The 12,637-nt window shown below is 53.0% G+C and overlaps 1 protein-coding gene across 3 annotated transcripts in view; it reads left to right on the top strand.

Annotated features, from left to right (window-relative positions):
• The window catches only part of ARHGAP39 (Rho GTPase activating protein 39), a 430,201-nt gene extending 421,387 nt beyond the window's left edge, over positions 1-8,814 (top strand). For all 3 annotated transcript variants that reach the window (XM_038392930.2, XM_038392931.2, XM_038392929.2), the window contains 2 exons: positions 1,507-1,676; positions 5,656-8,814. In XM_038392930.2, the coding sequence (XP_038248858.1) occupies positions 1,507-1,676; positions 5,656-5,850 (365 nt within the window). In that variant the 3' untranslated portion in view covers positions 5,851-8,814. The remainder of the gene's footprint in view (positions 1-1,506; positions 1,677-5,655) is intronic.
• The last annotated feature ends 3,823 nt before the right edge of the window (positions 8,815-12,637 follow it).

Below are 12,637 nucleotides of genomic sequence, written 5' to 3'. Positions count from 1 at the left end.
CAGACTCAGTAGATTATAAGCTTTGTAATGATACCTTACAAGAGACCTTTTGCATAAAGCATATTCCAGTTACATTATATTTACACTCATAAGCATATTTCCATAAACATATGGAGTGCAATCTCACAAATGCAACCTGTTAATGGACTTGCTCCTTTAGCTCAAGTGGCAGAGGCTCCTGGAGTTAGCGCTGAAAGTCCTGGGTTCAGTTCTTGCTCATGACCCCTAATAGGGAGCCATCACACAAACCCAACAGCCTTGAATGTGTGGGTGAGAAGCAGAAGCCCAACTCCTCAGCTGATGTCAATCAGGGGAGGTTCACAGACTCCTGCCGATTCCAGCTGAGGATCTAGCCCCCAAAGGGAAGGTGACCTGCCTAGTTTCCAAGTGGAGTGAAATGCAACAAAGTATATAAGCAGCATTGGCGTGAGTGGCCGGTTAGATTCCTGGAAGAGCTGTTTGCTGTGGTCCCTGGCAGTGGCTCTCCCCCAGAACCCTTCTCCCCGCTGGGCTAAGGATACGTGCTCTCTCCCAAGTGTGCAGCATCGATCACTCTCTAAGCAGCTCTGCTTCCTGCCAGTTGGTGCCCAGTGCAGGACTCTAAACCGAACCAAAACAGCACCCATAGAAGCATGCTCCCTTCAGCCTTGGGCCAGTCGCTTCATGCCTGGCCTTTGCGTTTATGCCGGGGATGACTAGTGGCCGGCCCTCTGCACATTGGGGCGAGGTGGCTGTGAGCTCTGGGGCTTGCTCACCAGCTGCCATAGGCTTCTTGGCTGAAATCCATTGGATAGAGCCAGGGCCCTCAGATGGCCGTAACTCCAAGAACCTTTGTACATTGATAAGCTGTCGGCCTCCTTGGGGATCTGATAGAAACACCACAGTCTCTCCCCCGCCTCACCCCATAACCAGGGGCCCATAGAAACGCTACATCCCCTCCCCCGCCTCACCCCATAACCAGGGGCCCTAGAAATGCCACATCTCCTCCCCCCATCTCACCTGTACTTGGGAGCCCATAAGGAACAAATGGGTCAGATTTCAAGGCTGTACGTAGAAAGTTGAATGGTTGAAATCCCAAGGCAGGTTGGTGACTGATGGGAAGGTCGGTGGGAGATCAACATGGCATGGGAGCGCCTGCCACATGTCAAGATGCTGGCTCCATGGGGACATGAAAATGATGGCACTGCCATGCCGGGACAGGCCTCCACATGGGATTAGGTGGGGAAGAAATAGAGAGTGAAACTGACTAGGCTGCTTTCATTGCCCCAGGGGTGCAGCTGACACTCCAAACTCTCTAAGAACCCCGGCTACATCAAAGCTGCCCCAAGTCAGATTTGCTGGATCGGGGCTTCCAGTGCCTAGTGCACTCTCCCATGCACGCTGCCTCACACCCCCCACATACCCTGCCCCACTCCACCCAGCACCCTGCCCCATCCATGCACACTCAGCTCTGCATCTCTCTTTTTTAACCTAACACGAGCTCTGCTACTTGTCTCCTCTCCGCAGCGTCGTTGCTGAAGCTCTGGTACCGGGAGCTGGAGGAGCCACTGATTCCCCACGAGTTCTACGAACAGTGCATCACCCACTACGAGAATCCAGAGGCAGCCATCGCAGTCATCCATTCTCTGCCCAGGATCAACAAAATGGTGCTCTGCTACCTCATCCGCTTCCTACAGGTAGAGCAGGGGGACGGGCTCCAGCCTGGGGGTCACCGGTGGCTGTATTGATCCAGTCCTCTGCCTTGTCACGCAGCTCACTCCCAGCTTCGCTGCATTTGTGGACGCTATTGCATTGACCCTTGTTGTGTTATGGGGATTTGGTACTGTATCACTCAGCCACTGTAAATAAGACAGATAAGTGCACTGATATTGTTACTGGGGCTGTCAAGCAATTAAAAAAATTAATCATGAGTAATCATGCAATTAATCGTGTTGTTAAACAGTAATAGAATACTATTTATATAAATATTTTTAGATGTTTTCCACATTTTCAAATATATGGATTTCAATTACAAACACATTATACAAAGTGTACAGTGCTTACTTTATATTTATTTTTATTATAAATATTAGCACTGTAAAAATAAAAGAAATAGTATTTTTCAATTTACCTAATACAAGTACTGTAGAGCAATCTCTTTATCATGAAAGTTGAACTTACAAATGTAGAATTATGTACAAAAAATAACTACATTCAAAAATAAAACAATGTGAAACTGTAAAGCCTACAAGTCCACTCAGTCCTACTTCTTGTTCAGCCAGTTGCTCAGACAAACAAGTTTGTTTACATTTGCAGGAGATAATGCTGCCTGCTTCTTGTTTACAATGTCACTAGAAAATGAGAACAGATGGTTTCATGGCACTGTTGTAACCGGTATTGCAAGATATTTAGGTACCAGATGCGCTAAAGATTCATATGTCCCTTCATGCTTCAACCACCATTCCAGAGGACATGCAGCCATGCTGATAACGGGTTCTGCTCAATATCGATCCAAAGTAGTTCAGACCAACACATGTTCATTTTCATCATCTGAGTCAGATGTCAACAACAGAAGGTTGATTTTCTTTTTTGGTGGTTCGGGTTCTGTAGTTTCCACATCAGAATGTTGCTCTTTTAAGACTTCTGAAAGCATGATCCACACCCCATCCTGAGCAGATTTTGAAAGGCACTTCAGATTCTTAAATCTTGGGTCGAGTGATGTAGCTATCTTTAGAAGTCTCACATTGGTACCTTTTTTGCGTTTTGTGAAATCTGCAGTGAAAGTGTTCTTAAAATGAACAACATGTGCTGGAACAACATCATCTGAGACTGCTATTAACATGAAAGCATGTCCTCTGGAGCGGTGGCCAAAGCATGAAGGGGCATACGAATGTTTAGCATATCTGGCATATACATAACTTGCAATTCCAGCTACAAAAGTGCCATGTGAATGTCTGTTCTCACTTTCAGGTGACACTGTAAATAAGAAGCAGGCAGAATTATCTTCTATAAATGTAAAAAAACTTGTTTGTCTTAGCAACTGGCTGAACAAGAAGTAGGATTTAGTGGACTTGTAGGCTCTAAAGTTTTACATTGTTTTGTTTTTGAGTGCAGTTACGTAACAAAAAAAAAATCTACATTTGTAAATTGCACTTTCACAATAAAAAGATTGCACTACAGTACTTGTATGAGGTGAACTGAAAAATACTATTTCTTTTGTTTATAATTTTTACATTACAAATATTTGTAATAAAAATAATGTAAAGTGAGCAGTGTACACTTTGTATTCTGTGTTGTAACTGAAATAAGTATATTTGAAAATGTAGAAAAATGTCCAAAATATTTAATACATTTCAATTGGTATTCTATTATTTAACTAAAAGAAAAGGAGTACTTGTGGCACCTTAGAGACTAACAAATTTATTAGAGCATAAGCTTTCGTGAGCTACAGCTCACTTCATCGGATGCATCCGATGAAGTGAGCTGTAGCTCACGAAAGCTTATGCTCTAATAAATTTGTTAGTCTCTAAGGTGCCACAAGTACTCCTTTTCTTTTTGCGAATACAGACTAACACGGCTGCTACTCTGAAACCTGTTATTATTTAACTGTGAGATTAAAACTGCGATTAATCGTGATTAATTTTTTTAATCAGGATTAATTTTTTTGAGTTAATCACGTGAGTTAACTGCGATTAATGGACAGCCCTAATTGTTACCCTTCCATGTTACCCCATGTGTACGTCACATTACAGCAGTGACACGCATTTCCTGTCCTTCCTGGTCCAGCACTGGACACAAAGCTACACACAGAGCCACAGCTCATAATAATAGTCACACTTCAGGGCAACTACACCTGCATTCCCCATCTGTGGCCCACCAAGGGCATCCACTGTAGGCTTCTGGCTCCCAACCATCACCTCTCTTGGTGAGAGATCTGCATCTCACTCCCTCCTGACTGGGGTTTTAAGGCTACACAGCTCCCTGGGTTACATTGCAATGTCCCCAGCAAACCAGACCAGCTAACCAGTCCAGAGCCTGTGCCTTGCTTTCTTTGCAATGGCCATGACCAGTGTGTTGCCTGCAGTTGAGTTATCCCACAACTCCTTCTAAGCAAGTACATTTATTCTTAAGTTAAAAGCATTACAAAGAAAATGTGTTAAAACAATCAAAGAACCTACATGCCTGCTAAAAAGCCTACCAGAGATCAGCCATTGGGGCCCTGTCAACACGCATCCCCACCTCGAGGGAACTCCCTCCTGCTCGGACACAGCATTGCAGGGGACTTTGCATCACATCCCCTCTGGAGGTCTCTTTCTCAGCCATAATGACCAGCCCCAGCCAATCTCTTCTCCGGACTCTCTTACTTGGTCTCCAGTGGCTACACCCTCCAGCCAAGTGACAACACTTCAGTCCCCTTCCGGGTTCAGCTCTAAGCCAAAGGTCCTTCACCACCACCACCACCACCCCAGGCTTTTTCCTGATGGCCTTCTGCCTCTTATAGAGGTCTGTCTCATTCCCTGGTCCTTGCAGAGCCTCCGCTCTAGGGGCCCACCACAGGAGCTGACCCTGCTCCTGTAGCTCTGCTCTCTGGCCACAGCCAATCCCAATGACTGGACCTGCCTTCACGCCCTTCCCAGGGAGAGGGAGCTCCCTAGAGCTCTCCTGGGTCTTTTCCCCTCAACCACCCTGCTCAGCTGCTTATACAACCCAGCTCCACCTCCTCCAGCCAGGTCATTAGTTAATCACCTCCCAGGTGTGGCGCATAACTAAGTAGGTTCTTTCCTTTGCTTTACAGGTGATGGGGTTAAGCCCATCACAGACCTAGTAGGGTAAGTCCTTCCCCAAGGATGCCCTCCTGCTCACTCGCTGGAACAAAAAGCAGGCCCCGAGTCAGTTTAAACTCAGGCTATTTATCCCAAAGGCCTTTCTTTGTCTGTTGGTGTCTGGAGAACCCAGTCTGAACCACTCTAGGGAGCCTCTCCAGGAGGGGTGGACCTCTCGAGGGGTCACAACCTGGCTGGTTTGCTTTGATCACCTCCCACTGGTTTTAGTTCCTGGAGGAGCTGTGGTCCCCCTCCCCCATAGAGTAGAACACAGTCAGACATAAACCATTCAATTAAAACAATGGACCGCAAAGGAGAAAGTCGCCGTTCCTGTCACAAGCCACAGTTAATATCTAGCTTCTCTCTAGTGCTAGCAATCCCATTGTTGTACCTCTTAATGGCATTTACCGGGTAACTATCTCTCACTTTGTGGGTGTGCAGTCCCTGGCACCACAAGGGCTGCAGCCTCAGTCTGGGGGTCTGGGCTGCCCCAGCACAGTGGGGACTCTGAACTCAGAGTTTGTGCAGCTCTTGGCAAAATGGGAGCCCCGATCTCAGGCAGGGGCTGTGCAGCACCTGGCACTTGGGGGCCCTGATCTCAGTCACGGCCTCTAGGAGCTGCTGGGACACACACATAGTAACAGATGGCATTAAGGAACAGATCCAGAACTGGGCAAGCAGAGGGGTGGGCAGCAGACCAGGCCGGGATCTGTGATGCTGGCAGACACCTGGGCGGTGCTAATAGCTCAAACGGTAATTCTGAGCTGGCCCCAGAGCTATCTGAGGAGCCGGTGATGATGCGGCTGGAGGGGGAGGCATTCCCCGCACGCTGTAACCTCTCTCCCTTCCCCAGGTGTTCGTGCAGCCGGCTAACGTGGCGGTCACCAAGATGGACGTCAATAACCTGGCCATGGTGATGGCGCCCAACTGCCTGCGCTGCCAGTCCGACGACCCACGGATCATCTTTGAGAACACCAGGAAGGAAATGTCCTTCATCCGGGTGCTGATCCAGCACCTGGACACCAGCTTCATGGAGGGGGTCCTATAGCGGCGAGCAGCGGGAGGAGCCAAAACCAAATCTGACGACGACCACAACCCACCCAACCCCCCTTAAACCCCAGGTCAATCAGCCGACGAGTACGAGCCAGACACCACAAAGGGAAGGCACTGGGCAGCCCTGGGCAGGGCCTCTCGTCCCCGTCACACCGTGTCCCCAGAGCCATTATGAGCTGGCCTAGTCCCGCCTCTCTCACCCCAGCATCTCTCATCATCCTTTGCCCTCTAGTGTCATACAGGAAGTGGTGGTGGGATCCCGCCAGTGTTACTGGTGAAATGACATCCTCCCTCCCCTGAACCAGACCTCTGGAGATGTTGCTGCCTATCCCCCCAGCCAAGCCGCCGTGGGGCAGCCTGCAGGGTTAGCCTGGCGTGACAGCCACCTGCAGGTGAGGCTCGGGAGTCCTGCCTGGCATCCTGGGCCTGCAGCCACTATGGGGATGTGGGATGCTAGGCCTTGCCACCGCACTTTAATGAGTGCTGCGTCTCGCAGGAGAGCCACTCCCAGCCAGAGGGGTGGCTGCAGGAGGGGGTGGTGCTTAAGATGGCAGCGTGGACGGAGGGGGAGATCAGAATAAGGTAGCGAGCATCACCATGGCCTCCCAATGCTCCTGCCCTGGGGCCAGCGCTGGCTGGGAGGGTGGGTAGGACAGTCTCAAGGCAGGAACTGCAGGGGGGTATTTGCAGCAGTCCCACGCAGCCTGGGACTAGGGGATGCCCAGTGGGAACATTCATGTGGAATAGGGTGTGGATCCATCTGGGAGGATAAAGCCCCTTGGTAGGAAGGGGTCTAAGCCCCACGCAGGCCTCATCAACCCAGCCCCCCGGTGAGAAGAGGGACCCCTTTATGGCTAGAGGAGGGGGCCAAAACCAACTCCAAGTTCTCAGGGCAAAGCTCGTGGTGAGGCGTCTCTGTGACCCAGAGCCGCCTGCATCCGGCGATGTCACTTCCCCTTCCTTTCCTCCTCTTCACCGGCTGCTTGCGATGCCCAGATCTGATTGCAGCGTCTGCGCTGGGAGGGGGGGTGTCGGCTCAGCAGTGATTCATTCTCAAACCCTGAGACCTACCAGCCCTTCCTAGACAGGATCTCGGCGCCTTGAGCGTAACCCCACGCCGGGAGGTTCAGGGCAGGGCAGAAAGCCATGACTGCAGCTGTTTTGTCCTGGTGTTGGATTCAGGCTCCCCTCTGCTGCCCGGGCTCCCATTCCAGGGCAGGATGGCCCGGAGGGGCTGGGCTTCATTTGCCATTTGGGCTGTGGCAGGCTCAGCTGGCGCAGGGTTCGGCTACATCTCAGCAACCCGAGCTGGTTCCATGCCATCTCTAGAAGGGGATTGTCCCCGGCTTTTCCGGACTCCCCGCAGCAGTGAGCCATCTCCGCCTGCCCTAGAGAGGGCGACAGTGCAGGCAGAGGGTGCGTGTCCCATCAGGGCCACCTGCGAACGATGGATTTAACAATCAGTCAGGGATAGAAGAATGGCCATCAAAGGTGGCACTCAAGTTCCACCTTCACCCTCCTGGGTATGGGTAGGGCTAGTTAACTTCCTGAGTGTTTTGCCCATGTGGCCCATGCACAGCTAGGGCCCGGTATCAGCAATAACTCCATCGCTGATTTCCAAGACAACATCTGCTGAGTTTATCAACCCAGACAAGACTGGCGCTGGCTGGCGCTGTGTGCAGCAGGTCAGGCCCCAGCTCACTGGGCCCAAGCTCCATCAGCCCTGTGGAGGAGAGTTGTTTTGGGCAGGGCGGCAAGCGGGCGCAATGGAAGAGGCGTGCTGTCGGGAGAGTGGAGAGTGCCAAGGAGCTGGTGTCACGGGAGCACCCAGCGTGCCAAACCCTTCCACTGTAGCAATATCCCGGCTGGGCTGTGTCGGGGCTTCTTTCTGTCATGGCTGGATTCTGCAGCATCGGCCAGGGCAAGGAGGCTGCTGTGCTGAGCCATGGCAATGAGAAAGGCTTTTAAAACACTTGGCTAGTGTGGGACACACTCTGGGTGGAGGTGCTGGCTCCTGAAGGCAGAGAGAGATCGAGAGGTTCTCTCCTGCTGTCAGAGAATGAAAGTGTGGGTCAGACTTGTGAAAATCCCACCTGGCAACATGTTCTGGATGGCCCTTGGCATCAGCCCCAGCGAGGCATCGGGGGCTTCTGGATCACCGGGCTCAGAGGGCTCTGGGACGCATGGCAGAGCTGAAGCCATCAGCAGTGCCATGTTTTCTCTCTTCCTTGCCCTGCGGAGGGTTTCCAAGGCAGATGGCTGCTGTTGCTCTATGGGAGCTGGGAGGCTAGTGGGAAATGGTTACAATCCAGCTCGTTCCCTCCTCTCAAGGGGCTCTCCTTGGGACAGTCAGGACCAATGCAGGCTGGACTTGGGTCTCTGAAAGTAGCCCTGGCATCTCCAACTCCCTATCTGATGGGCAAAATCCCTTCTCGTCGAGCCGCCTGGCAAATCTGAAATGCCCCATGTGAGCCTAGTGTTGGGCCCCAGCATCTCCAAGCTCCATTGCCTTCTGCAGTTGGCCCCTTGCCCAGCTGCCACCCCCAGGCCTGTGCTCTAGCAGATATCCAGCTCAATCCACCTTTACCAGAGGCCAGTTCCCTCGTAAGGGTCTGTTGGCCTTTAGGGTTTGCATGTATTAAAAGGGAGTCCAACTCAGAATGCAACAAAACCAGTCCCTGAGCAGCCTGGTGGTGGCACTGGGCTGTGCCTCTGAGGATCTGCAGTGCACTGCCCCGTATCCCTGTTTTTATAGAGCTCCCCACTTTAACTCGGAGCTGCAGGAGAGTTAACCTCTTGGCTGCTGGTGCTCAGGCAGGGACTCTGTGCCCTACCATCTAGGTTTACATTTCTCCATGTTAACTCTCTTCTCCCCAGCCTCTCTCCCTGCTCTGCTCTTTAACCTGCAGCCCTGCTTCCTTGGGATCTCAGTGGAGGAACTGGTTTTTCTGTCTGACCTCTGTTTACTTGGTAAAAAGAAAAGGAGGACTTGTGGCACGTTAGAGACTAACAAATGTATTTGAGCATAAGCTTTCGTGAGCTACAGCTCACTTTATCGGATGCATCCGATGAAGTGATCTGTAGCTCAGGAAAGCTTATGCTCAAATAAATGTGTTAGTCTCTAAGGTGCCCCAAGTCCTCCTGTTCTTTTTGTGGATACAGACTAACGTGGCTGCTACTCTGAGACCAGTCATTATTGACTTGGTGATTCCCATTAATGCTGGGATTCGAACTCTTGGCAGCAGCAAGACACTGGCTGCATGTATGTGTGTGACCAACCTGCATTCCCTTGCCAGCCTTGAGGATTTCACTTCACTGTGCCAAGGGACCTCTAAGTCCCGGGGGGACCCATCCAGTGACAGCTCCCCCACGCTGGATTCCTCCTTATCCTCTATTTCCCGATCAGCTCACTTCAGCGTTCAGCTGTGATGGTTCCCCCATCTCACCCCGGACAGCCTGAGCATGGACAGCCCACGGCTACTTGCACCAGAGCACTGTGCCCACAGGCCCCTCCTGCCTCGCTGAGACCTTGTTTTCATCTCACACTGCCATCAGTCTGTGGCAGGCAGCTGCTCCTCGGTGCTGCTCAGGGCTGGGTGCCCCACAACAGGCGCTCGAGGGAGCCGTGAGCTCACGGACCTGCCAGCGGTGCAGTGTCCTCAGCCACACTCCGCAGCACCCTTGTGGCTCAAGGCAGGTCTCACCCGGAGAGAAACCTGCACAGGGTCCTGGGTGGAGAGTCCCCTCCCCCCCCGCCGCGAGGTGTCTCAGGAGAGCCCCAGAGAGTCCGGCTGAGTGTCTAATACCTTGGGTGTCAGGTTGATGACGAAGCCCTGGGTGCGAGGAGCAGAGTGCAGCGCATACCCGCTGTGCATCCCACAGTGCTGAGTGCGTCAGGGGCCTCTGGCCTGCCTTCTGTAGCTCCCATCCCCACGGGAGCAACGTGCTGCTCTCTGCGACCACAACTGCTGTGTGGAGGCACCGCAAAGCACCGGTGGGGCCAGTCACACATGGTCGGGCAGGGGAATCCAGCGGGATTGTCCCGCATCTCTGCCAAGGTGGGAACATCCTCCTCTCCGGGACATTTTCCTTCCTACTGACAGGGGAAGGAGCAACTCCTGCTGTTAGAGACAGGCTGGGCTTGAACAGGGTCAGGGAACAGAAGCAAGAAGTCAGATCTAGCCATCTGTCATCTCGGGTATTTCTCATGTGCTGTCACTGCGTGACTAAGTGCCAAGAACACACAATAGGGTAATGCTAAAATTGCCCTCTGGGCCCTCACTCGTCATTCTCCAGGATTCATTCACTGGTACAATAAATCTTTCTTTTCCTTCTCTCTCCTCCTCCTCATCACCTGGCCACGAAGAAGGATGCATCTCATCACCAGGGAAGGCTTCTCGTTGAGTGCCAAACACACTCAGGCTTGGGCTGGTCCTCCTGTGGCAAGGAGTTCCACAGTCCACCCCAAAGGCCAGCAGTTCTTCCAGCCTGGAGGAGGGGCCTCATGTCACACTGCTCCCTGGCTGACAGCTTTGAGCGTCTGGTTAGTTACTTCCCTACAGCCTCCTTGGGGAAGGGAGTCCCTGGGAACTCGCCAGCACCTGGGCTGCCTAAGAGATTAACCCCCTGGTGTTTTCACAGCTTCCCACCAGTCCCTCTCTCCAGCCTTTCAGCTTCCCACCAGTCCCTCCCTCCAGCCTTTCTCAGCGAAAGGGGAAGAGAGCCAAACCATCCCAGCGAGCCTGTTCCTCAGAGAGATGATGGGCATCAGGGAACCTGCTGGGGAGGGATGGGGTCTAACCCCACCCACATGAAACCCAGAGTCTTGGACGATGGCAGGGACAGGTGTGCAGAGCTGGAGCCCAGACATGACATGATTCCCTCCATGCAGCTATAAAGAGCAAGTGCCTTCAGCTCCCTGGGAGAAACAGCTACTGCCAGCCCAGAGCCAGCCCCAGCAGCAAACGCCCTCCCTGCCCACACGCCTGCCGGGAAAGGAGTGAGACACAGGTGCTGTGAGGAGCCTGGGCAGTCCAGCGGTGAGCCTGGCAACCCTGCAGTGGCTGGTGCTTTTGTCCTCAGTCTCTGTGAAGTCCCATACCCTCCTGGAGAACAGTCTGTTCTGCCTCTGCGTATCAAATGCTGTGTGGGACGGATTAAGTAACCCGTCTCGTGTCTCCAATCTTCCTTGGTTCCTCACGGTTCCAACCGGCTGCACTCGCCCTCCCGTCCCCGCCCTCCCCCCCCCGATCTCAGCTGGGGTCTCTTTGGCCTGGGCTTCTCTTCCCTAGTCTGACAGTGAGATTTCATCCCTTCCTACCCGAAATGTTATTCTTGCTGCCGACGTGGACGCGTTGCCGGCTGATGTGTTCCAGCCATTTCCCTGAGCCCAGGCAGTGCTAAGCACCACTAGCTCCCGGCACCTTGCCGGATGAAACCAATGGGTGCTGTCCCCAGCTCAACAAGAGCTTTCAGGTGTGTTCCTGCAAGTCCCAGTGAGTCGTTCCATGGATGCCCGTGAGATGTTCCCGGGAGTGAGGAGTGCAGGCTCATCCCAGGGGGAAGCGCCCGCCGCACAGCTCCCAGGGTGCTGCTTGCTGTGGGTCACTTGGCCATTCCCCATATCATGCTGGGTCGGTGCTAGCAGCACTTTAACTTTGTGCTCAGCCATTTCTACCCCCCAGGATTTGGAATGGGAAGTGGATTTCACTGGGCTGGGCCTGGACAAACCCTCTCAGCTGTGTGACTGATCCATACCTTGGGGAGCCTCTTGTCAGTTACACCCCCGGCCTGCCATGTCTGGCCTGTTTCCGTACGTCCACATGGCAATTAAAAACCCACAGCAGGCCCAAGCCCGCTGCCTCGTGCTTGCAGGGCTCAGGCTAAGGGGCTGTTTCACTGCAGTGTAGACGTCCAGGCTCAGGCTGGAGCCTGGGCTCTGGGACCCTGCAAGGGGGGCGGGTCCCAGAGCCCAGGCTCCAGCCTGAGCACGAACATTTACACTGCAATTAAACAGCCCCTTAGTTCGAGCCCCCCGGCCCCACGAGCCAGAGTCAGCAATTGTCTGACTGCAGTGTAGACAAACCTTCTGTGACTCTGGCTGCTTGTAGGCCTTGTAAATACTTCTAAGGGCTGTAATCAGGTAACCATTCAGATAAGCTCCAGATGCTGCAACAGACCAAAGGGGGGAGGCGGAGGGTCCTTCCCACTTATTTTCCTGTTACCAAGTCATCTGATGGCTTCAGCAGGGGAAATTCCCCTCTGAGAGTCATGGTTCTCCCCACAGAGGCTGGTGGGCTTTCTGACCAGGTCTCCTGTAACTCTCCGTCCCCAGTGTCATTAAACCCGAGGCCCAGGGCAGTGTGAGATAGCAGGGTCAACCGCGCAGTCCATTCGTTTGCCCTGTGACTGGCTGTTTCCCCTAGCCCTCCTGCAAAGTCCATTGAATCAATGTTTCCCCAAAGATGTCCCAGCGTGCAGCGGGCTCCAGACGCTTGCTGCAGGAGCGGGAGTTGTCAGCAGGGGGGTACAACGTCAGCACCATGGAGGGCTTGTGTAACAGGGTTTCTACCTGTTGCAGCAGCCTGGTCTTGGAGCTGGTGTGAGTAATGAAGCCGCTTTTGCACTTCCCAAAGCAAATGGCCAATGTTGCCCACTGCAGGCTCCAGGAGAAGGGCGTGAGGAGAGCTGCTTCCTCGCACCTGGGAGGGACACTCATTTGGCTGGTGCTCATTTGTTTTGCCCTCTTTCAGTGGCCTGGTGACGCAGGCAACACCCCCAGG

This window comes from Dermochelys coriacea, chromosome 2 (genome assembly GCF_009764565.3).
Source record: "Dermochelys coriacea isolate rDerCor1 chromosome 2, rDerCor1.pri.v4, whole genome shotgun sequence".
NCBI classification, from domain to species: Eukaryota; Metazoa; Chordata; order Testudines; family Dermochelyidae; genus Dermochelys; species Dermochelys coriacea.
This window is presented reverse-complemented; position numbering and strand designations above follow the sequence as displayed.